This window comes from Salvelinus fontinalis, chromosome 10 (assembly GCF_029448725.1).
Source record: "Salvelinus fontinalis isolate EN_2023a chromosome 10, ASM2944872v1, whole genome shotgun sequence".
Lineage (NCBI taxonomy): Eukaryota > Metazoa > Chordata > Actinopteri > Salmoniformes > Salmonidae > Salvelinus > Salvelinus fontinalis.
Window position 1 is genome coordinate 46235049 of NC_074674.1, and position 26057 is coordinate 46261105.

At 46.4% G+C, this 26057-nt stretch overlaps 2 protein-coding genes across 2 annotated transcripts in view; both read right to left on the reverse strand.

The window, feature by feature from the left end:
• The window catches only part of pigs (phosphatidylinositol glycan anchor biosynthesis, class S), a 46828-nt gene extending 40631 nt beyond the window's left edge, over positions 1 to 6197 (reverse strand). The window contains exons 1-3 of the mRNA XM_055936892.1: positions 6128 to 6197; positions 3388 to 3527; positions 1591 to 1702 (exon numbers count right to left, since the gene is read on the reverse strand). Coding sequence (XP_055792867.1) covers positions 1591 to 1702; positions 3388 to 3527; positions 6128 to 6146 — 271 coding nt within the window. The 5' untranslated portion in view covers positions 6147 to 6197. The remainder of the gene's footprint in view (positions 1 to 1590; positions 1703 to 3387; positions 3528 to 6127) is intronic.
• Positions 6198 to 13549: 7352 nt separating this feature from the next.
• Positions 13550 to 26057, reverse strand: part of aldocb (aldolase C, fructose-bisphosphate, b) — a 50209-nt gene continuing 37701 nt past the window's right edge. The window contains exons 4-9 of the mRNA XM_055936894.1: positions 24492 to 24546; positions 23564 to 23724; positions 23257 to 23340; positions 20167 to 20341; positions 19656 to 19855; positions 13550 to 15461 (exon numbers count right to left, since the gene is read on the reverse strand). Of these exons, the coding sequence (XP_055792869.1) occupies positions 15369 to 15461; positions 19656 to 19855; positions 20167 to 20341; positions 23257 to 23340; positions 23564 to 23724; positions 24492 to 24546 (768 nt within the window). The 3' untranslated portion in view covers positions 13550 to 15368. The remainder of the gene's footprint in view (positions 15462 to 19655; positions 19856 to 20166; positions 20342 to 23256; positions 23341 to 23563; positions 23725 to 24491; positions 24547 to 26057) is intronic.

A 26057-nucleotide genomic window follows, 5' to 3' on the forward strand; every position in this document is an offset into this window, starting at 1 on the left:
GGTCATTATCATTAGTAGACTTAGTATAGAACCACCAGGTCATTATCATTAGTAGACTTAGTATAGAACCACCAGGTCATTATCATTAGTAGACTTAGTATAGAACCACCATGTCATTATCATTAGTAGACTTAGTATAGAACCACCATGTCATTATCATTATTAGACTTAGTATAGAACCACCAGGTCATTATCATTAGTAGACGTAGTATAGAACCACCAGGTCATTATCATTAGTAGACTTAGTATAGAACCACCAGGTCATTATCATTAGTAGACTTAGTATAGAACCACCAGGTCATTATCATTAGTAGACTTAGTATAGAACCACCAGGTCATTATCATTAGTAGACTTAGTATAGAACCACCAGGTCATTATCATTAGTAGACTTAGTATAGAACCACCAGGTCATTATCATTAGTAGACTTAGTATAGAACCACCAGGTCATTATCATTAGTAGACTTAGTATAGAACCACCAGGTCATTATCATTAGTAGACTTAGTATAGAACCACCAGGTCATTATCATTAGTAGACTTAGTATAGAACCACCAGGTCATTATCATTAGTAGACTTAGTATAGAACCACCAGGTCATTATCATTAGTAGACTTAGTATAGAACCACCAGGTCATTATCATTAGTAGACTTAGTATAGAACCACCAGGTCATTATCATTAGTAGACTTAGTATAGAACCACCAGGTCATTATCATTAGTAGACTTAGTATAGAACCACCAGGTCATTATCATTAGTAGACTTAGTATAGAACCACCAGGTCATTATCATTAGTAGACTTAGTATAGAACCACCAGGTCATTATCATTAGTAGACTTAGTATAGAACCACCAGGTCATTATCATTAGTAGACTTAGTATAGAACCACCAGGTCATTATCATTAGTAGACTTAGTATAGAACCACCAGGTCATTATCATTAGTAGACTTAGTATAGAACCACCAGGTCATTATCATTAGTAGACTTAGTATAGAACCACCAGGTCATTATCATTAGTAGACTTAGTATAGAACCACCATGTCATTATCATTAGTAGACTTAGTATAGAACCACCAGGTCATTATCATTAGTAGACTTAGTATAGAACCACCAGGTCATTATCATTAGTAGACTCTGTATAGAACCACCATGTCATTATCATTAGTAGACTTAGTATAGAACCACCAGGTCATTATCATTAGTAGACTTAGTATAGAACCACCAGGTCATTATCATTAGTAGACTTAGTATAGAACCACCAGGTCATTATCATTAGTAGACTTAGTATAGCTGCCTTGTAGATCCACCTATCGTGGTATCTCCAGAACCACCCCCCTCCCCTCGTGGTATCTCCAGAACCACCCCCCTCCCCTCGTGGTATCTCCAGAACCACCCCCCTCCCCTCGTGGTATCTCCAGAACCACCCCCCTCCCCTCGTGGTATCTCCAGAACCACCCCCCTCCCCTCGTGGTATCTCCAGAACCACCCCCCTCCCCTCGTGGTATCTCCAGAACCACCCCCCTCCCCTCGTGGTATCTCCAGAACCACCCCCCTCCCCTCGTGGTATCTCCAGAACCACCCCTCCCCTCTCACCGTCCACAGTGTGCTCCTCCAGGCGTGTGTGTGTGGGATCAATCTTCTTCTGGTGTTCAGCAGTCAGAGTTCCTCTAGAGAAAACCACCTCCACTTCCACACTCAACTGGAGCTGTAACACACACACAGAGTTCTGTTAACTTCTTATGGCTGGGGGCAGTATTGAGTAGCTTGGATGAATAAGGTGCCCAGAGTAAACACCCTGCTACTCAAGCCCAGAAGCCAAGATATGCATATTATTAGTAGATTTGGATAGAAAACACTCTGAAGTTTCTAAAACTGTTTGGATGATGTCTGTGAGTATAACAGAACTCATATGGCAGGCAAAAACCTGAGAAAAAATCCAACTAGGAAGTGGGAAATCTGAGGTTTGTAAGTTTGCCTATCCAATATACAGTGTCTATCGGGTCATATTGCACTACCTACGACTTCCACTAGATGTCAACAGTCTTTAGAACCTTGTTTCAGGCTTCTACTGTGAAGGGGGAGAGAATAAGAGCTGTTTGACTAAGGAGTCTGGCAGAAGGCCATGAGCTCAGTCAGGCGTGCACCCATGAGAGGTAGCTGCGTTCCTTTTCATTTCTAAAGACAAAGGAATTCTCCGGTTGGAATATTATTGAAGATTTATGGTAAAAACATCCTAAAGATTGATTCTATACATCGTTTGACATGTTTCTATGAACTGTAATGGAACTTTTTGACTTTTCGTCTGGCCTGCGCCTAGTGAATTTGGATTTGTGAACTAAACGCGAACAAAAAGGAGGTATATGGACTTTATCGAACAAAACAAACATTTATTGTGGAACTGGGATTCCTGGGAGTGCATTCTGATGAAGATCATCAAAGTTAAGTGAATATTTATAATGCTATTTCTGACTTCTGTTGACTCCACAACATGGCAGGTATCTGTTTGGCTTGTTTTGGTCTCTGAGCGCTGTACTCAGATTATTGCATGGTGTGCTTTTTCCGTAAATCTTTTTTCAAATCTGACACAGCGGTTGCATTAAGGAGAAGTTTATCTATAATTCCATGCATAACACTTGTATCTTTTATCAATGTTTATTATGAGTATTTCTGTAAATTGATGTGGCTCTCTGCAAAATCACCGGATGTTTTGGAAGCAAAACATTACTGAACATGGCGCCAATGTAAACTGAGATTTTTGGATATAAATATTAACTTTATCGAACAAAACAAACATGTATTGTGTAACATGAAGTCCTATGAGTGTCATCTGATGAAGATCATCAAAGGTTAGTGATTAGTGATTTTATCTCTATTTCTGCTTTTTGTGACTCCTCTTTGGCTGGACAAATGGCTGTGTTTTTCTGTGACTAGGCGCTGACCTAACATAATCGCATGGTATGCTTTCGTCGTAAAGCCTTTTTGAAATCGGACACTGTGGTGGGATTAACAACAAGTTTAAAATGGTGTATAATACTTGTATATTTGAGGAATTTTAATTATAAGATTTCTGTTGTTTGAATTTGGCGCCCTGCACTTTCACTGGCTGTTGTCATATCGATCTCTCTCTCTCTCACACACAACTATATTAACTCTCACACACACAGCTCTGTTAACTATCTCTCCTCTCACACACAGCTCTGTTAACTATCTCTCCTCTCACACACAGCTCTGTTAACTATCTCTCCTCTCACACACAGTTCTGTTAACTTTCTCTCCTCTCACACACAGCTCTGTTAACTATCTCTCCTCTCACACACAGTTCTGTTAACTATCTCTCCTCACACACACAGTTCTGTTAACTATCTCTCCTCTCACACACAGCTGTGTTACCTGCAGCTGAGCTAGCTGGTTGATCTGGGTGACAGGTAGCCATGCCCTGTATGTCTCAGTGGTCTTCCACCACAAGGGAACTCCCAAGGCGATCACCACCACTGCTATGGCCAGGGCCGCCAGGCGCCCTCGGTGACGCTCTGCAACACACACATTATATGAGACTACCAGGGAATCACACAGTGATCCACAGCCTGTGGGTCATCTATTTTTTTTATTTATTTCACCTTTATTTAACCAGGTAGGCTAGTTGAGAACAAGTTCTCATTTACAACTGCGACCTGGCCAAGATAAAGCAAAGCAGTGAAACACAAACAACAACAAAGAGTTACACATGGAATAAACAATGGTACAGTCAATAACACAATAGAAAAAAGAAAGTCTATATACAGTTTGTGCAAATGGCGTGAGGAGGTAAGGCAATAAATAGACCATAGTAGCGAAATAACTACAATTTAGCAGATTAACACTGGAGTGATAGATGAGCAGATGATGATGTGCAAGTAGAGATACTGGTGTGCAAAAGAGCAGAAAAGTAAATAAAAACAATATGGGGATGAGGTAGGTAGATTGGATGGGCTATTTACAGATGGCCTATGTACAGCGATCGGTTAGCTGCTCAGATAGCTGATGTTTAAAGTTAGTAAGCCAAATGTAAGTCTCCAGCCATCTACTGACGGGACATCTACAGACGGGACATCTACTGACATCTACTGACGGGACATCTACTGACGGGACATCTACTGACGGGACATCTACTGACATCTACTGACGGGACATCTACAGACGGGACATCTACTGACATCTACTGACGGGACATCTACAGACGGGACATCTACTGACATCTACTGACGGGTCATCTACTGACGGGACATCTACAGACGGGACATCTACTGACATCTACTGACGGGACATCTACTGACATCTACTGACGGGTCATCTACTGACATCTACTGACGGGACATCTACAGACGGGACATCTACTGACATCTACTGACGGGACATCTACTGACGGGACATCTACTGACATCTACTGACGGGACATCTACTGACATCTACTGACGGGACATCTACTGACGGGACATCTACAGACGGGACATCTACAGACGGGACATCTACAGACGGGACATCTACAGACGGGACATCTACAGACGGGACATCTACAGACGGGACATCTACAGACGGGACATCTACTGACGGGACATCTACTGACGGGACATCTACAGACGGGACATCTACAGACGGGACATCTACAGACGGGACATCTACAGACGGGACATCTACAGACGGGACATCTACAGACGGGACATCTACAGACGGGACATCTACAGACGGGACATCTACAGACGGGACATCTACAGACGGGACATCTACAGACGGGACATCTACAGACGGGACATCTACAGACGGGACATCTACAGACGGGACATCTACAGACGGGACATCTACAGACGGGACATCTACAGACGGGACATCTACAGACGGGACATCTACAGACGGGACATCTACAGACGGGACATCTACAGACGGGACATCTACTGACGGGTCATCTACTGACGGGACATCTACAGACGGGTCATCTACAGCCATCTACAGACGGGTCATCTACAGCCATCTACTGACGGGTCATCTACTGCCATCTACAGACGGGACATCTACAGACAGGACATCTACAGACGGGTCATCTACAGACGGGTCATCTACAGACGGGTCATCTACAGACATCTACTGACATCTACTGACGGGACATCTACAGACGGGTCATCTACAGCCATCTACTGATGGGTCATCTACTGACGGGTCATCTACAGCCATCTACTCATCTACTGACGGGTCATGTACTGCCATCTACAGACGGGTCATCTACAGCCATCTACAGACGGGTCATCTACAGACGGGTCATCTACAGACGGGTCATCTACAGACATCTACTGACGGGACATCTACTGCCATCTACTGACGGGACATCTACTGCCATCTACTGACAGGACATCTACAGACGGGACATCTACAGACGGGTCATCTACAGCCATCTACTGACGGGTCATCTACAGCCATCTACTGACGGGTCATGTACTGCCATCTGAAAGGTCCCTTAACTTTCATATCAACAATAAATTATCTTTTAAATAAAAAAGATACACTTACTGTAGCTGTTTTGCACAAATTCATAAGGCTATGGGCATCCAGCCGAGGAACCCCACTTCCTCCCAAGTTAACGTTATCTTTACATAGATGTTCGGAGCACACTAGATAACTGGCACTGTGGTCAACTCTGCCTTCCGTAAACAAGCGCAGGAACATGGAGATATGGCCGTATGGGAGAACTAACCCTATAAAAAAATGTGTAGTAATTTAACCTTTTTTTTATTTATTTTTTTATGATTATTTCTCGCTGATATGAAAGATACGTTCCTTATGTTTCCAAAACCTTACTTCGAGTTACCGTTCAGACCGCGCGTCGGGACTGTTAACAGAAAAGGCCCCGGTAAAGTGCACGCTATGGTCAATAGACAGGAAATAAAGCCGTAGATATCGGCTATGACAGGGAAAGCTAGCTAGCTAGCCAACTCTCTGAGCACAACACTACAACTATGAAACAAAGAACCATTTGCAAATAGTCAATAACCGCTGCCTATTCATTCTCTTCTGAAATAGTGTTCTAAATGTGTGTTTATAGCGCTAAAACTGCGGTAGTTTAAAGAAAACAACGCATTATTGTGGCAGAGGCTATACTCACCCACTTCTATCGCCGCCATCTTTCTCAACGCAACTGGGCGGGGCTAGGTCAGGAGACAGCTGTCCAATCGAAAACTCGCAATCCCCCCCCCCCCCCCCCCTATCCTACCCAATCACGAATCAAAAGGCGGGCTTTAAATATCAAGGGGAGATTCTCGTCCATCTTCTTTAATTTAACCTTTATTTAACTAGGCAGGTTAATTAAGAACAAATTCTTATTTACAACGACAGCCTACCCGGTGTCATTGGTAACTGCACACCCCATACAATTGCAATCAGTCGATATAATCGACAACTATCATCAGAAATCAAGCGATATGAATCAGACATTGGGGCGCCGCCTGACCTATTCGTAGTTGGCCAGAATGTTCAAATCAACGTTTCATATCGTGGTGTAAATGTACTGTACTGACAATAACGCGAAGTCACATTTCCTGCATGGCCTTACAACCAGTCCTCCCTTGCCCGCCATAGGAAGCAAAATGGCAATTAATAAAAAATTAAGTGAGCATTGCATTTACAGCTCCTAAATTAATAAAAACATTTAAAACATAGTTATAAACGTCACCTCTGAACTAGCTCCGACTACTCGTGGCCCAGCTGGCTAGCTTTAGTGACATTGCTAGACCGTGGTTGCGTTCCAGGATGCAGGTCGATTCGGGTGCGTTCCAGGATGCAGATCGACTCGGGTGCATTCATTGCTAGGCTGCGGTTGCGTTGCTTTCCCGCGGGCGCGTCGCAGGTCTACACGGGTACTTTCCAGGTGGTCCTTCATCGCTTCATAATTTCTGGGTGTATTAAAACGGATTGTTAACATACCAGATTAGCATAATTGGTTCAGATTATTTGATGATTTATTGGCCTCTACTTTTATTTATTTTGTACAAATCCCAAATCACTATTGCAGTGCTGACCAACTCTGTTCCTGGAGAGCTACTATCCTTTAGGTTTTCACTCCAAACCCTTGTAGTAACTAACGTGATTCAACGTATCAACCAGTTAGTTAGGTAGCTAGATAAACAAAACCCGACTCCCATTCAAACCCAGAATCCTATACTGGATTTCTTCAGACTTCCAAGACCACGCTTGGATGGCCACGCTTGAATGGCCACGCTTGGATGGCCACGCTTGGATGGCCACGCTTGGATGGCCACGCTTGGATGGCCACGCTTGGATGGCCACGCTTGGATGGCCACGCTTGGATGGCCACGCTTGGATGGCCACGCTTGGATGGCCACGCTTGGCCAGTGTTGGAACATATCCAGTGGCAATTTTACCTTGTAAATCTTGGTTCGGACAAAACTAACATGATTTTTTTTTTAGATGCATACTAGCAAAGTCACTACATAACACAACACTAAACAATACATTAATTGCACTATAACAATGACAAGCGGTGCCTATAAACGTTTAGAGCCTACGTAACGCTGTCCCAACAGCAGAGCTTTCTGTTCAGCACAGTGGAGTGAATCCTTACCGCCGCTACACCTGGTTATCAGCGGAGCCTTGTCTGGCAGCAAAACAGTTCAGCCTCGTTTACTGCCTTTTAAAAACATATCTGATATGGCTGACCATATCTCCCTGGCTTATTACATAATTTATGCAGCAGCATATAAGACATTTTTGGACTCACCTTGTTGTGCGCGGCGGTCTGTCGTTGGCAAATTTTGTCATCAAAGAAAAAGCTTTACAATTCCGAGTTGGATGACCGTTCAAAACGTCAGGTCCCAGTTTGACTTCCCAGTTGCAATGCTTGCAACGGTTAGACCACTGTCACTGATTCCTTCCAAACAACTCGTTGTTGAATTTGCCATGTCCAACTTGTTGTGTGATGTTAATGAACCAATGGCCGATCAGCACCCATACGTTTTATCTATATTTTTCCTCTTCATTATTTCTCTTCATATGACAATTATTAAAAAGGATTTGCCAGTCGACTTGATTCATGATGATGACTGCTAGCTAAGATGGTGAACAGTGGCGGTTCTAGCTGTAATTTTTATTCTATACATTTGGAACAACACAAATAAATAATCATGACATGTAAAACTACATAAATATAAAAAAAATAAAAAAAATGAAAGACTCATAAATATCAAAAAGAAGTAACAAAGACAAATAGAAACAAATTTGTGTTGATTTGGCACTCGAGCATCAATACATTACCCATCCCCCAACACTGTCAACCAAGAGTCAAGGAGGAGAAGCGTTCTGTCTCCCATAGATGACGTACTTTGGTGCGAAAAATGCTAATCAATCCCAGAACAACAGCAAAGGACCTTGTGAAGTTGCTGGAGGAAACAGGTACAAAAGTATCTATATCCACAGTAAAACGAGTCCTATATCAACGTCATAAGGTGAATGCACCAATTTGTAAGTCGCTCTGGATAAGAGCGTCTGCTAAATGACTTAAATGTAAATGTAAATAACCTGAAAGGCCACTCAGCAAGGAAGAAGCCACTGCTTCAAAACCACCATAAAAAAGCCAGACTACGGATTGCAACTGCACATGGGGACAAAGATCATACTTTTTTGGAGAAATGTCCTCTGATCAGATGAAACAAAAATAGAACTGTTTGGCCATAATGGCCATCGTTATGTTTGGAGGAAAAAGGGGAGGCTTGCAAGCCAAAGAACACCATCCCAAACGTGAGGTACGGGGGTGGCAGCATCATGTTGTGGGGGTGCTTTGCTTCAGGAGGGACTGGTGCACTTCACAAAATAGATGGCATCATGAGAAAGGAAAATTATATGGATATATTGAAGCAACATCTCAAGACATCAGTCAGGAAGGTAAAGCTTGGTCGCAAATGGGTCTTCCAAATGGACAATGATCCCAAGCATACTTCCAAAGTTGTGGTAAAATGGCTTAACCTATAGACCTCCCGGGTGGCGCAGTGGTCTAGGGCACTGCATCGCAGTGCTAGCTGCGCCACCAGAGTCTCTGGGTTCGCGCCCAGGCTGGACTGGGTTCGCGCCCAGGCTCAGTCGCAGCCGGCCGCAACCGGGAGGTCCGTGGGGCGATGCAAAAATTGGCATAGCGTCGTCCGGGTTAGGGAGGGTTTGGCCGGTAGGGATATCCTTGTCTCAGTATGTAAAAATGTAATAAAAATGTATGCACTCTACTGTAAGTCGCTCTGGATAAGAGTGTCTGCTAAATGACTAAAATGTAAATGTTAACCCTCCTGCTGTCCTTAACCCTCCTGCTGGTGTAACCATAGCAACGGTAAATATCAGGCCATAACACAGTTACAGGAATAACCAGTCGTGTCCAAACCCCAGACAGGTGCATGTCTAATGGTGTCTAATGACCCAGAGCACATACGTATAGAGTGCACCCATTTTACTAGCTCTTCTGCAAGTAATAATTAACACACATGGTCTGGACAATTCTCAATTGTAACTGACTTGTTGGAAAGGTGGAATCCTATGACGGTGCCACGTTGAAAGTCACTGAGCTCTTCAGTACGGGCCCTTCTACTGACAATGTTTGTCTATGGAGATTGCATGGCTGTGTGCTCGATTTTATAAAGACAAGTGATCGTTACTCATCGTGTATTTATTATTAAGTGTTACTTCGCTATTAATTCTCAATTTTATTTTTCTCTGCATTGTTGGCAAGGGCCACTGTAAGTCTACACCTGTTGTTTACAAAGCATGTGAGAAACACAATTTGATTTGATTATAGACGGTCCATGATTCGGAGTATGCGAACGTGAGTAGATTACCTTGAAAATAACAGTCGGACATCTTGATCCCCAGATCGTATCATACCTCAGTGGTTAGAGGTAGACTAGGGCCACTAGAGTATCAGACATCCTGTTCCCCCAGGTCTATACCTCAGTGGTTAGAGGTAGACTAGGGCCACTAGAGTATCAGACATCCTGTTCCCCCAGGTCTATACCTCAGTGGTTAGAGGTAGACTAGGGCCACTAGAGTATCAGACATCCTGTTCCCCAGGTCTATACCTCAGTGGTTAGAGGTAGACTAGGGCCACTAGAGTATCAGACATCCTGTTCTCCAGGTCTATACCTCAGTGGTTAGAGCGGCCACTAGAGTATCAGACATCCTGTTCCCCAGGTCTATACCTCAGTGGTTAGAGGTAGACTAGGGCCACTAGAGTATCAGACATCCTGTTCCCCAGGTCTATACCTCAGTGGTTAGAGGTAGACTAGGGCCACTAGAGTATCAGACATCCTGTTCCCCAGGTCTATACCTCAGTGGTTAGAGGTAGACTAGGGCCACTAGAGTATCAGACATCCTGTTCCCCCAGGTCTATACCTCAGTGGTTAGAGGTAGACTAGGGCCACTAGAGTATCAGACATCCTGTTCCCCCAGGTCTATACCTCAGTGGTTAGAGGTAGACTAGGGCCACTAGAGTATCAGACATCCTGTTCCCCCAGGTCTATACCTCAGTGGTTAGAGGTAGACTAGGGCCACTAGAGTATCAGACATCCTGTTCCCCAGGTCTATACCTCAGTGGTTAGAGGTAGACTAGGGCCACTAGAGTATCAGACATCCTGTTCCCCCAGGTCTATACCTCAGTGGTTAGAGGTAGACTAGGGCCACTAGAGTATCAGACATCCTGTTCTCCAGGTCTATACCTCAGTGGTTAGAGCGGCCACTAGAGTATCAGACATCCTGTTCCCCAGGTCTATACCTCAGTGGTTAGAGGTAGACTAGGGCCACTAGAGTATCAGACATCCTGTTCCCCAGGTCTATACCTCAGTGGTTAGAGGTAGACTAGGGCCACTAGAGTATCAGACATCCTGTTCCCCCAGGTCTATACCTCAGTGGTTAGAGGTAGACTAGGGCCACTAGAGTATCAGACATCCTGTTCCCCCAGGTCTATACCTCAGTGGTTAGAGGTAGACTAGGGCCACTAGAGTATCAGACATCCTGTTCCCCCAGGTCTATACCTCAGTGGTTAGAGGTAGACTAGGGCCACTAGAGTATCAGACATCCTGTTCCCCCAGGTCTATACCTCAGTGGTTAGAGGTAGACTAGGGCCACTAGAGTATCAGACATCCTGTTCCCCCAGGTCTATACCTCAGTGGTTAGAGGTAGACTAGGGCCACTAGAGTATCAGACATCCTGTTCCCCAGGTCTATACCTCAGTGGTTAGAGGTAGACTAGGGCCACTAGAGTATCAGACATCCTGTTCCCCCAGGTCTATACCTCAGTGGTTAGAGGTAGACTAGGGCCACTAGAGTATCAGACATCCTGTTCCCCAGGTCTATACCTCAGTGGTTAGAGGTAGACTAGGGCCACTAGAGTATCAGACATCCTGTTCCCCCAGGTCTATACCTCAGTGGTTAGAGGTAGACTAGGGCCACTAGAGTATCAGACCTCCTGTTCCCCCAGGTCTATACCTCAGTGGTTAGAGGTAGACTAGGGCCACTAGAGTATCAGACATCCTGTTCCCCAGGTCTATACCTCAGTGGTTAGAGCGGCCACTAAAGTATCAGACATCCTGTTCTCCAGGTCTATACCTCAGTGGTTAGAGGTAGACTAGGGCCACTAGAGTATCAGACATCCTGTTCCCCAGGTCTATACCTCAGTGGTTAGAGGTAGACTAGGGCCACTAGAGTATCAGACCTCCTGTTCCCCAGGTCTATACCTCAGTGGTTAGAGGTAGACTAGGGCCACTAGAGTATCAGACATCCTGTTCCCCCAGGTCTATACCTCAGTGGTTAGAGGTAGACTAGGGCCACTAGAGTATCAGACATCCTGTTCCCCAGGTCTATACCTCAGTGGTTAGAGGTAGACTAGGGCCACTAGAGTATCAGACATCCTGTTCCCCAGGTCTATACCTCAGTGGTTAGAGCGGCCACTAAAGTATCAGACATCCTGTTCTCCAGGTCTATACCTCAGTGGTTAGAGGTAGACTAGGGCCACTAGAGTATCAGACATCCTGTTCCCCAGGTCTATACCTCAGTGGTTAGAGGTAGACTAGGGCCACTAGAGTATCAGACATCCTGTTCCCCAGGTCTATACCTCAGTGGTTAGAGGTAGACTAGGGCCACTAGAGTATCAGACATCCTGTTCCCCAGGTCTATACCTCAGTGGTTAGAGCGGCCACTAAAGTATCAGACATCCTGTTCTCCAGGTCTATACCTCAGTGGTTAGAGGTAGACTAGGGCCACTAGAGTATCAGACATCCTGTTCCCCAGGTCTATACCTCAGTGGTTAGAGGTAGACTAGGGCCACTAGAGTATCAGACATCCTGTTCCCCCAGGTCTATACCTCAGTGGTTAGAGGTAGACTAGGGCCACTAGAGTATCAGGCATCCTGTTCCCCCAGGTCTATACCTCAGTGGTTAGAGGTAGACTAGGGCCACTAGAGTATCAGACATCCTGTTCCCCAAGTCTATACCTCAGTGGTTAGAGGTAGACTAGGGCCACTAGAGTATCAGACATCCTGTTCCCCAGGTCTATACCTCAGTGGTTAGAGGTAGACTAGGGCCACTAGAGTATCAGACATCCTGTTCCCCAGGTCTATACCTCAGTGGTTAGAGGTAGACTAGGGCTACTAGAGTATCAGACATCCTGTTCCCCCAGGTCTATACCTCAGTGGTTAGAGGTAGACTAGGGCCACTAGAGTATCAGACATCCTGTTCCCCAGGTCTATACCTCAGTGGTTAGAGGTAGACTAGGGCCACTAGAGTATCAGACATCCTGTTCCCCCAGGTCTATACCTCAGTGGTTAGAGGTAGACTAGGGCCACTATAGTATTCATTCAATGTAATTGATCATCTGTGACCTTATGTAGTGAGCACCTTTGGAGCGCCGCCCAAGCAAGGTCTTTGATTGGTTTGACGTGTTGCAAGGCTTCACTGATTTGCAGTGGGTTCTCACCCCTGTGTCTACCTTCAACGTTTGACTTCACATTTAGGAAAGCCTGGTTTTTGACGAGGCTAACCAGGACTCTAACGACTGGTACCATACTGATAATAGATGGATCAGCCTCAATGTCAATATAAACCTACTGTATATCATACCATTATTATGATTGACAGGCTGGTATTAACCTACTGTATAAAACACTAATTGACAGGCTGGTATTAACCTACTGTATAAAACACTAATTGACAGGCTGGTATAAACCTACTGTATAAAACACTAATTGACAGGCTGGTATTAACCTACTGTATAAAACACTAATTGACAGGCTGGTATAAACCTACTGTATAAAACACTAATAGACAGGCTGGTATAAACCTACTGTATAAAACACTGTAATTGACAGGCTGGTATTAACCTACTGTATAAAACACTGTAATAGACAGGCTGGTATAAACCTACTGTATAAAACACTAATAGACAGGCTGGTATAAACCTACTGTATAAAACACTGTAATTGACAGGCTGTTTGTTGATTGCAGAGTAGGAGGAGGAAGAAGAAGAAAGCGATTCACATCAAATGTTTCTAACTATTTTGTAATATTTATTGTAGATTTTCTGTTAGTTTTTCCCCCACTATTCATCACAACAAGCGTTTTAGAGAACAACAAACAAACAAACAAAGGAACATCAACAAACGTCACAGTATTCCAACGCAGTAGTGACTGACTGGTCCCCCCTACAAACCCCACACTCCACCCAGACCAGCCAATAGGATTCACCCTCACCTCCGGACTGTTCCACCGGTGGGGGAGAGGGGGGCGAGTAAGACACAGAAGCATCACATAATAACTACACGGTCGCTCTCACAACACAACACATAATAACACATTGATTGTGTACTTTAAAGCTAGTATTATAATCAGAGGAGTGCAGTATTCCCAGACAACACACTGGCCGTTCCCACAAACTGTTAAAACACACTGGGCCGTTCCCACAAACTGTTAAAACACACTGGCCGTTCCCACAAACTGTTAAAACACACTGGGCCGTTCCCACAAACTGTTAAAACACACTGGCCGTTCCCACAAACTGTTAAAACACACTGGCCGTTCCCACAAACTGTTAAAACACACTGGCCGTTCCCACAAACTGTTAAAACACACTGGCCGTTCCCACAAACTGTTAAAACACACTGGCCGTTCCCACAAACTGTTAAAACACACTGGCCGTTCCCACAAACTGTTAAAACACACTGGGCCGTTCCCACAAACTGTTAAAACACACTGGCCCGTTCCCACAAACTGTTAAAACACACTGGGCCGTTCCCACAAACTGTTAAAACACACTGGCCGTTCCCACAAACTGTTAAAACACACTGGCCCGTTCCCACAAACTGTTAAAACACACTGGCCAATCCCAGCGACTGTTTTAGATGGCAAGTAATACAGTTATTATCAGTAGTTTATTGACTGATTGACAGCTAGATAGTTAGGTGTGTGAGAAACAGACAGAGGTTAGAGGATGAGACTTGGTGGTCAGAGGTTAGAGGATGAGACTTGGTGGTCAGTGGTTAACTGTTTGTCTGTCCTTCCACCCTTTGTGTTCAGTCTCTAGCTGACATTGGTACTCTCTCTCCGTCCTCTCTCTCATCTCTCTCTCTACCTCCTCTCTCTCTCTACCTCCTCTCTCTCTCCTCTTTCGCTCTCCGTCCTCTCTCTCTCTCCTCTCTCTCTCCTCTCACTATCTCTCTCCTCTCTCTCCCTCCTCTCATTCTCCCTCCTCTCTCTCTCCTCTTTCGCTCTCCCTCCTCTCACTATCTCTCTCCTCTCTCTCCCCCTCTCTCTCATCCCTCTCTTCTTACTCATTCCTAACTGGAACTCAACACTTCACACCCTGGTGTCTGTCTGATGTAATCTAGTATCTGATTGGTCCCTATCTGATGTTATCTTCTCTCTGGTTGGTCACTACTATTGACCAGAGCCCTATGGAACCCTATTCCCTATATAGTGCACTACTTTAGACCAGAGCCCTATGGCACCCTATTCCCTACATAGTGCACTACTTTAGACCAGAGCCCTATTCCCTATATAGTGCACTACTTTAGACCAGAGCCCTATGGAACCCTATTCCCTATATAGTGCACTACTTTAGACCAGGTCTGTATAGGGAATAGGATTCAATTTGGGACTTAATAAAGCTTCTTCATGATACCGCCCTCTCTCCCTTCAGCATCAACTCCCCATACTAATTAATACTCATATTAACCACATCGTTATGTTGCCATGACAACGGTGGTGTTTCTAAAAAATACGGTAGACAACGCAGGTCTGTGGTTGGTGGGTGGGTGAGGGGAGGGGCTGCAGCGGTGGGTTGTGATGTTGGCGTGGCCTGGGGTGTTCAGTACGCGTGATTGGCCACGTAGAGAGACTGTCCCGCCGCTCCGCTGTCTCCTGTTGACTCATACTTTCCCTGAGCAGCCAGACCATTCACCTGGAGGAGAGAGATGAGGGGGAGGAGTTACATAGATAGAAGAGATGAGGGGGGGAGGAGTTACATAGATAGAAGAGATGAGGGGGGGAGGAGTTACATAGATAGAAGGGGGAGGGGGGAGGAGTTACATAGATAGAAGGGGGGAGGGGGGAGGAGTTACATAGATAGAAGGGGGGAGGGGGGAGGAGTTACATAGATAGATAGAAGAGATGAGGAGGGAGGAGTTACATAGATAGAAGAGCTGAGGGGGGAGGAGTTACATAGATAGAAGGGGGAGGGGGGAGGAGTTACATAGATAGAAGAGATGAGGGGGAGGAGTTACATAGATAGAAGAGATGAGGGGGGGAGGAGTTACATAGATAGAAGGGGGAGGGGGGGAGGAGTTACATAGATAGAAGAGATGAGGGGGAGGAGTTACATAGATAGATATAAGAGATTAGGGGGAGGAGTTACATAGATAGAAGAGATGAGGGGGGGAGGAGTTACATAGATAGAAGAGATGAGGGGGGGAGGAGTTACATAGATAGAAGAGATGAGGGGGGGAGGAGTTACATAGATAGAAGGGGGAGGGGGGAGGAGTTACATAGATAGAAGGGGGGAGGGGGGAGGAGTTACATAGATAGAAGGGGGGAGGGGGGAGGAGTTACATAGATAGATAGAAGAGATGAGGGGGGAGGAGTTACATAGATAGATAGAAGAGATGAGGAGGGAGGAGTTACATAGATAGAAGAGCTGAGGGGGGAGGAGTTACATAGATAGAAGGGGGAGGGGGGAGGAGTTACATAGATAGAAGAGATGAGGGGGAGGAGTTACATAGATAGATATAAGAGATTAGGGGGAGGAGTTACATAGATAGATAGAATAGATGAGGGGGGAGGAGTTACATAGATAGATAGAAGAGATGAGGGGGGAGGAGTTACATAGATAGAAGAGATGAGGGGGGAGGAGTTACATAGATAGATAGAAGAGAGGAGGGGGGAGGAGTTACATAGATAGATAGAATAGATGAGGGGGAGGAGTTACATAGATAGATAGAAGAGATGAGGGGGGAGGAGTTACATAGATAGAATATTTGAGGGGGGAGCAGTTACATAGATAGATAGAATAGATGAGGGGGGAGGAGTTACATAGATAGATAGAAGAGATGAGGGGGGAGGAGTTACATAGATAGAAGAGATGAGGGGGGAGGAGTTACATAGATAGAAGGGGGGAGGGGGGAGGAGTTACATAGATAGAATAGATGGGGGGGAGGAGTTACATATATAGAATAGATGAGGGGGGAGGAGTTACATAGATAGATAGAAGAGATGAGGAGGGAGGAGTTACATAGATAGAAGGGGTGAGGGGGGAGGAGTTACATAGATAGAATAGATGAGGGGGGAGGAGTTACATAGATAGATATAAGAGATGAGGGGGGAGGAGTTACATAGATATATTGAAGAGATGAGGGGGGAGGAGTTACATAGATAGAAGCGATGAGGGGGAGGAGTTACATAGAAGATATGAGGAGGAGGAGTTACATATATAGATATAAAAGATGAGGGGGGAGTAGTTACATAGATAGAAGAGATGAGGGGAGGAGTTACATAGATAGATAGAAGAGATGAGGGGGGAGGAGTTACATAGATAGAAGAGAGGAGGGGGAGGAGTTACATAGATAGAAGATATGAGGGGGGAGGAGTTACATAGATAGAAGAGATGAGGGGAGGAGTTACATAGATAGAAGAGATTAGAGGGGAGGAGTTACATAGATAGAAGAGATTAGGGGGGAGGAGTTACATAGATAGAAGAGATGAGGGGAGGAGTTACATAGATAGATAGAAAAGATGAGGGGGGAGGAGTTACATAGATAGATAGAATAGATGAGGGGGGAGGAGTTACATAGATAGATAGAAGAGAGGAGGGGGGAGGAGTTACATAGATAGATAGAATAGATGAGGGGGAGGAGTTACATAGATAGATAGAAGAGATGAGGGGGGAGGAGTTACATAGATAGATAGAATATTTGAGGGGGGAGCAGTTACATAGATAGATAGAAGAGATGAGGGGGGAGGAGTTACATAGATAGAAGAGATGAGGGGGGAGGAGTTACATAGATAGAAGGGGGGAGGGGGGAGGAGTTACATAGATAGAATAGATGGGGGGAGGAGTTACATATATAGAATAGATGAGGGGGGAGGAGTTACATAGATAGATAGAAGAGATGAGGAGGGAGGAGTTACATAGATAGAAGGGGTGAGGGGGGAGGAGTTACATAGATAGAATAGATGCGGGGGGAGGAGTTACATAGATAGATATAAGAGATGAGGGGGGAGGAGTTACATAGATATATTGAAGAGATGAGGGGGGAGGAGTTACATAGATAGAAGCGATGAGGGGGAGGAGTTACATAGAAGATATGAGGAGGAGGAGTTACATATATAGATATAAAAGATGAGGGGGGAGTAGTTACATAGATAGAAGAGATGAGGGGAGGAGTTACATAGATAGATAGAAGAGATGAGGGGGGAGGAGTTACATAGATAGAAGAGAGGAGGGGGAGGAGCTACATAGATAGAAGATATGAGGGGGAGGAGTTACATAGATAGAAGATATGAGGAGGAGGAGTTAGTTAGATAGATAGAAGAGTTGGATAGGTGGTAGAAGACAGATTTAGAGTTAGATAGATAGAAGAGATGGATAGGTGGTAGAAGACAGATTTAGAGTTAGATAGATAGAAGAGATGGATAGGTGGTAGAAGACAGATGTAGAGTTAGATAGATGGATAGGTGGTAGAAGACAGATTTAGAGTTAGATAGATGGATAGGTGGTAGAAGACAGATTTAGAGTTAGATAGATGGATAGGTGGTAGAAGACAGATTTAGAGTTAGATAGATAGATAGGTGGTAGAAGACAGATGTAGAGATAGATAGATAGAAGAGATGGATAGGTGGTAGAAGACAGATGTAGAGATAGATAGATGGATAGGTGGTAGAAGACAGATTTAGAGTTAGATAGATAGAAGAGATGGATAGGTGGTAGAAGACAGATGTAGAGATAGATAGATAGAAGAGATGGATAGGTGGTAGAAGACAGATTTAGAGTTAGATAGATGGATAGGTGGTAGAAGACAGATTTAGAGTTAGATAGATGGATAGGTGGTAGAAGACAGATTTAGAGTTAGATAGATAGATAGGTGGTAGAAGACAGATGTAGAGATAGATAGATAGAAGAGATGGATAGGTGGTAGAAGACAGATTTAGAGATAGATAGATGGATAGGTGGTAGAAGACAGATTTAGAGTTAGATAGATAGAAGAGATGGGTAGGTGGTAGAAGACAGATGTAGAGTTAGATAGATAGATAGGTGGTAGAAGACAGATTTAGAGTTAGATAGATAGAAGAGATGGATAGGTGGTAGAAGACAGATGTAGAGTTAGATAGATGGATAGGTGGTAGAAGACAGATTTAGAGTTAGATGGATAGATAGGTGGTAGAAGACAGATTTAGAGTTAGATAGATAGAAGAGATGGATAGGTGGTAGAAGACAGATGTAGAGTTAGATAGATGGATAGGTGGTAGAAGACAGATTTAGAGTTAGATAGATAGAAGAGATGGATAGGTGGTAGAAGACAGATGTAGAGTTAGATAGATGGATAGGTGGTAGAAGACAGATTTAGAGTTAGATAGATGGATAGGTGGTAGAAGACAGATTTAGAGTTAGATAGATAGAAGAGATGGATAGGTGGTAGAAGACAGATTTAGAGTTAGATAGATGGATAGGTGGTAGAAGACAGATTTAGAGTTAGATAGATGGATAGGTGGTAGAAGACAGATTTAGAGTTAGATAGATGGATAGGTGGTAGAAGACAGATTTAGAGTTAGATGGATAGGTAGGTGGTAGAAGACAGATTTAGAGTTAGATAGATAGAAGAGATGGATAGGTGGTAGAAGACAGATTTAGAGTTAGATAGATAGAAGAGATGGATAGGTAGTAGAAGACAGATGTAGAGATAGATAGATAGAAGAGATGGATAGGTGGTAGAAGACAGATGTAGAGATAGATAGATAGAAGAGATGGATAGGTGGTAGAAGACAGATGTAGAGATAGATAGATAGAAGAGATAGATAGGTGGTAGAAGACAGATGTAGAGATAGAAGGTCCTGTGCTGAAGAGTTATTTTGTACCCACACCCCACACCCCCTCTCCACCCACCTCAGCCCGTTTAAGGAACTCTTCTGCAGCAGCCTTCTCGTTGTCTCTCTCTCCTCTCCAGGCGTTGAGGGCTGAGGCCTGCAGGGCACGACCATAAGAGAAGGTCAAGGCCCAGGGTTTACCCAGAGGACAGGTGTTGATAGCATTCAGGTTAATACTGGCCTCCTCCTCTGACTGGCCCCCTGACAGGAACGTCACACCTGAGGAGGGAGGGAGGGAAGAGGAAGGAAGGGAGGAGGGAGGGAGGGAGGGAGGGAGGGGGAAGGGAGGGAAGAGGAAGGAAGGGAGGAGGGAGGGAGGGAGGATGGGAGGGGGGAGGAAGAAGGGAGGGAGGGAGGGAGGAGAAGGATAGACGCACATGCAGTTAGATATAGACAGAATGTAAAACATTCACACAAATATAAAGTGTCTATGTGAGCATGCATGTCCGTCTGTGTGTGTGTGTGTGTGTGTGTGTGTGTGTGTGTGTGTGTGTGTGTGTGTGTGTGTGTGTGTGTGTGTGTGTGTGTACCTGTGACGGCAGGGGGTACGGTGCGGCGGAGGGCAGTGACCGTAGCCATGGCGATCTCCTCATTAGTGTATTTTTGGGGGCAGGAGTGTCCGGGAGTAACCATGTTGGGCTTCAGCAGGGTCCCCTCCAGATAGACGTGGTGGTCTGATAGGGCCTTGTACACCGCAGACAGAACCTACAGACAGACAGATAGACGTGGTGGTCTGATAGGGCCTTGTACACCGCAGACAGAACCTACAGACAGACAGATAGACGTGGTGGTCTGATAGGGCCTTGTACACCGCAGACAGAACCTACAGACAGACAGACAGATAGACGTGGTGGTCTGATAGGGCCTTGTACACCGCAGACAGAACCTACAGACAGACAGACAGATAGACGTGGTGGTCTGATAGGGCCTTGTACACCGCAGACAGAACCTACAGACAGACAGATAGACGTGGTGGTCTGATAGGGCCTTGTACACAGCAGACAGAACCTACAGACAGACAGATAGACGTGGTGGTCTGATAGGGCCTTGTACACCGCAGACAGAACCTACAGACAGACAGATAGACGTGGTGGTCTGATAGGACCTTGTACACCGCAGACAGAACCTACAGACAGACAGATAGACGTGGTGGTCTGATAGGGCCTTGTACACCGCAGACAGAACCTACAGACAGACAGATAGATAGACGTGGTGGTCTGATAGGGCCTTGTACACCGCAGACAGAACCTACAGACAGACAGATAGACGTGGTGGTCTGATAGGGCCTTGTACACCGCAGACAGAACCTACAGACAGACAGATAGACGTGGTGGTCTGATAGGGCCTTGTACACAGCAGACAGAACCTACAGACAGACAGATAGACGTGGTGGTCTGATAGGGCCTTGTACACCGCAGACAGAACCTACAGACAGACAGATAGACGTGGTGGTCTGATAGGACCTTGTACACCGCAGACAGAACCTACAGACAGACAGACAGATAGACGTGGTGGTCTGATAGGGCCTTGTACACCGCAGACAGAACCTACAGACAGACAGATAGACGTGGTGGTCTGATAGGGCCTTGTACACCGCAGACAGAACCTACAGACAGACAGATAGACGTGGTGGTCTGATAGGGCCTTGTACACCGCAGACAGAACCTACAGACAGACAGATAGACGTGGTGGTCTGATAGGGCCTTGTACACCGCAGACAGAACCTACAGACAGACAGATAGACGTGGTGGTCTGATAGGGCCTTGTACACCACAGACAGAACCTACAGACAGACAGATAGACGTGGTGGTCTGATAGGGCCTTGTACACCGCAGACAGAACCTACAGACAGACAGATAGACGTGGTGGTCTGATAGGGCCTTGTACACCACAGACAGAACCTACAGACAGACAGATAGACGTGGTGGTCTGATAGGGCCTTGTACACCGCGGACAGAACCTACAGACAGACAGAGAAAGAGGGAGACGGAGAGAGGTCCGAAACTCATATCATGTTCAACAGGTTGCCAGGTTGGGTTAGTGATATGATTGGGTTAGGGTTTCCAGATTGGGTTAGTGATATGATTGGGTTAGGGTTTCCAGATTGGGTTAGTGATATGATTGGGTTAGGGTTTCCAGATTGGGTTAGGGTTGCCAGGTTGGGTAAGTGTTTCCAGATTAGGTTTAGGGTTGCCAGGTTGGGTTAGTGTTAGGGTTGGGTTAGTGTTTCCAGATTGGGTTAGGGTTGCCAGGTTGGGTTAGTGATATGATTGGGTTAGGGTTTCCAGATTGGGTTAGGGTTGCCAGGTTGGGTTAGTGATAGGGTTGGGTTAGTGTTTCCAGATTAAGTTAGGGTTGCCAGGTTGGGTTAGTGATAGGGTTGGGTTAGTGTTTCCAGATTGGGTTAGGGTTGCCAGGTTGGATTAGTGTTAGGGTTGGGTTAGGGTTTCCAGATTGGGTTAGGGTTGCCAGGTCGGGTTAGTGATATGATTGGGTTAGGGTTTCCAGATTGGGTTAGGGTTGCCAGGTTGGGTAAGTGTTTCCAGATTAGGTTTAGGGTTGCCAGGTTGGGTTAGTGTTAGGGTTGGGTTAGTGTTTCCAGATTGGGTTAGGGTTGCCAGGTTGGGTTAGTGATATGATTGGGTTAGGGTTTCCAGATTGGGTTAGGGTTGCCAGGTTGGGTTAGTGATAGGGTTGGGTTAGTGTTTCCAGATTAAGTTAGGGTTGCCAGGTTGGGTTAGTGATAGGGTTGGGTTAGTGTTTCCAGATTGGGTTAGGGTTGCCAGGTTGGATTAGTGTTAGGGTTGGGTTAGGGTTTCCAGATTGGGTTAGGGTTGCCAGGTCGGGTTAGTGATATGATTGGGTTAGGGTTTCCAGATTGGGTTAGGGTTGCCAGGTTGGGTGAGTGTTAGGGTTGGGTTAGTGTTTCCAGATTGGGTTAGGGTTGCCAGGTTGGGTTAGTGTTAGGGTTGGGTTAGGGTTTCCAGATTGGGTTTGGGTAAGTGATAGGGTTGCGTTTGTGTTAGGGTTGCGAGATTAAGTTAGTGCCAGGTTGGGTAGTGCTAGGGTTGCCAGGTTGGCTCGGGGTTGCCATGTTGGGTCAGTGTCGCCAGGTAGGGTCAGTGTCGCCAGGTAGGGTCAGTGTCGCCAGGTTGGGTCAGGGTCGCCAGGTTGGGTAAAGGTCGCCAGGTTGGGTCAGGGTTGCCAGGTTGGGTCAGGGTTGCCAGGTTGGGTCATGGTCGCCAGGTTGGGTCAGGGTCGCAAGGTTGGGTCAGGGTCTCCAGGTTGGGTCAGGGTCACCAGGCTGGGTAAAGGGCGTCAGGCTGGGTCAGGGTCGCCAGGTTGGGTCAGGGGCGCCAGGTTGGGTCAGGGGCGCCAGGTTGGGTAAAGGGCGCCAGGTTGGGTCAGGGTCGTCAGGTTGGGTCAGGGTCGCCAGGTTGGGTCAGGGTCGCCAGGTTGGGTCAGGGGCGCCAGGTTGGGTCAGGGTCGCCAGGTTGGGTAAAAGGCGCCAGGTTGGGTAAAGGGCGCCAGGTTGGGTCAGGGTCGCCAGGTTGGGTAAAGGGCGCCAGGTTGGGTAAAGGGCGCCAGGTTGGGTCAGGGTTGCCAGGTTGGGCGATTACCTTCTCAGTGATGTACTGACACCGTTTCAGGTCGTGGTCTCCGTCAGGAAGGATCTCAGGCTCCACGATGGGAACGATGCCGTTCTGAAAACACACACAGGGGTGATACACACACACACACACACACACACACACACACACACACACACACACACACACACACACACACACACACACACACACACACACACACACACACACACACACAGGGGTGTTACACACACACACACACACACACACACACACACACACACACACACACACACACACACACACACACACACACACACACACACACACACCCTACCTGTTGACAGATGCTGGCGTAGCGTGCCAGTACGTTGGCGTTCTCCATGATGGCGAGTTCTGAGGGGGTGTTGTCGCTGATCTTCAGGACGCTACGCCACTTAGCGAAGTCTGCTCCATCCTTCTTATACTGAGCACAACGCTCTGCCAGGCCGTCCAGACCTACACACACACACACACACACACACACACACACACACACACACACACACACACACACACACACACACACACACACACACACACACACACACACACACACACACACACACACACACACACACACACACACACACACACGGTTATGTAGTTATGTGGTTATGTAGTTATGTGGCTATGTGGTTATGTACAACCAATAGCTCCTTAATCAGTAACTGATTAAGCAGCTAGAGAGTTTATTATAGTGATTGACTGTGTGTTCTCACCCTGGGTTGGTGATTGACTGTGTGTTCTCACCCTGGGTTGGTGATTGACTGTGTGTTCTCACCCTGGGTTGGTGATTGACTGTGTGTTCTCACCCTGGGTTGGTGATTGACTGTGTGTTATCACCCTGGGTTGGTGATTGACTGTGTGTTCTCACCCTGGGTTGGTGATTGACTGTGTGTGTTCTCACCCTGGGTTGGTGATTGACTGTGTGTGTTCTCACCCTGGGTTGGTGATTGACTGTGTGTGTTCTCACCCTGGGTTGGTGATTGACTGTGTGTTCTCACCCTGGGTTGGTGATTGACTGTGTGTGTTCTCACCCTGGGTTGGTGATTGACTGTGTGTTCTCACCCTGGGTTGGTGATTGACTGTGTGTTCTCACCCTGGGTTGGTGATTGACTGTGTGTTCTCACCCTGGGTTGGTGATTGACTGTGTGTTCTCACCCTGGGTTGGTGATTGACTGTGTGTTCTCACCCTGGGTTGGTGATTGACTGTGTGTTCTCACCCTGGGTTGTGGTCTCTCCATCGGTTCCGGCAAGGGGGACAACACCTTTATCCACCTACAAAGAGAGACAGACAGACAGACAGACAGACAGACAGACAGACAGACGTAATACCCATGAGCACAACAATGCGAAGTCAATAAGTCATCGTTTTAGTCAAAGTATGATATATTTGGGCTTGAAGATGGAAATCCGTAGTGGTAACTTCCGTCATTTTCCGTGTCAATGCCTTGAGATTCCCCTCTGAGATGACGTGAGGAGTTACCAGCCACCAGCATGATACTACTTACTAATCAGAAACACCTGCAAAGTTCTTCCTCTTCCTGAGTCACGACTGAGCTGAGCGGAGCCAAGCAGCTGTTCGCCGTAGCCTACACCTGGCTGCCTGAGTGATGGAGCTGAGCGGAGCCAAGCAGCTGTTCGCCGTAGCCTACACCTGGCTGCCTGAGTGATGGAGCTGAGCGGAGCCAAGCAGCTGTTCGCCGTAGCCTACACCTGGCTGCCTGAGTGATGGAGCTGAGCGGAGCCAAGCAGCTGTTCGCCGTAGCCTACACCTGGCTGCCTGAGTGATGGAGCTGAGCGGAGCCAAGCAGCGGTTCGCCGTAGCCTACACCTGGCTGCCTGAGTGATGGAGCTGAGCGGAGCCAAGCAGCTGTTCGCCGTAGCCTACACCTGGCTGACTGAGTGATGGAGCTGAGCGGAGCCAAGCAGCTGTTCGCCGTAGCCTACACCTGGCTGCCTGAGTGATGGAGCTGAGCGGAGCCAAGTAGCTGTTCGCCGTAGCCTACACCTGGCTGCCTGAGTGATGGAGCTGAGCGGAGCCAAGCAGCTGTTCGCCGTAGCCTACACCTGGCTGCCTGAGTGATGGAGCTGAGCGGAGCCAAGCAGCTGTTCGCCGTAGCCTACACCTGGCTGCCTGAGTGATGGAGCTGAGCGGAGCCAAGCAGCTGTTCGCCGTAGCCTACACCTGGCTGCCTGAGTGATGGAGCTGAGCGGAGCCAAGCAGCTGTTCGCCGTAGCCTACACCTGGCTGCCTGAGTGATGGAGCAAATTAAAACAGACGGCGCCAAGTTTCCCTTATTTTTTTGCGAGTCTTTAAAAAAAGATTTTTAAAAAGAATTTACAGTAGATAAATGTTAAAATTGCGTGATATGATTGCGCTTTCGGAACCCCGCTCCCCCAAGATGAATTAATTTTGACCACTAAAGTTTTGGGTGAATTCATTTTGCATGGCCAGGTAACCCCAGGTGGGTGGGGTTTGCTCATATTGGACCAGTCCTTGCATCCTAAATAGAAATCTCTACCCACCTGGGGCACAGGGCCATGCGAAACAAACTCACCCATTATTTCACTACACGCTCCACTGCTTCCATTGGTGCAGCTAGAAAACCACAAGTGTCTATCCTATAATGAAAGGTACCTGAGAAAGAAGGAACTTGTTTATCTATTTTGTTGTTTTTACATTTGTATTTGTGTTCCGTGTCCGATGCGCTCAGGTGTTGTTTTGCATCATGAGTCATTGTAGCCGATCTCACTCTCCCTAGCTGTGAGAGCCATGGCCTGAGCAC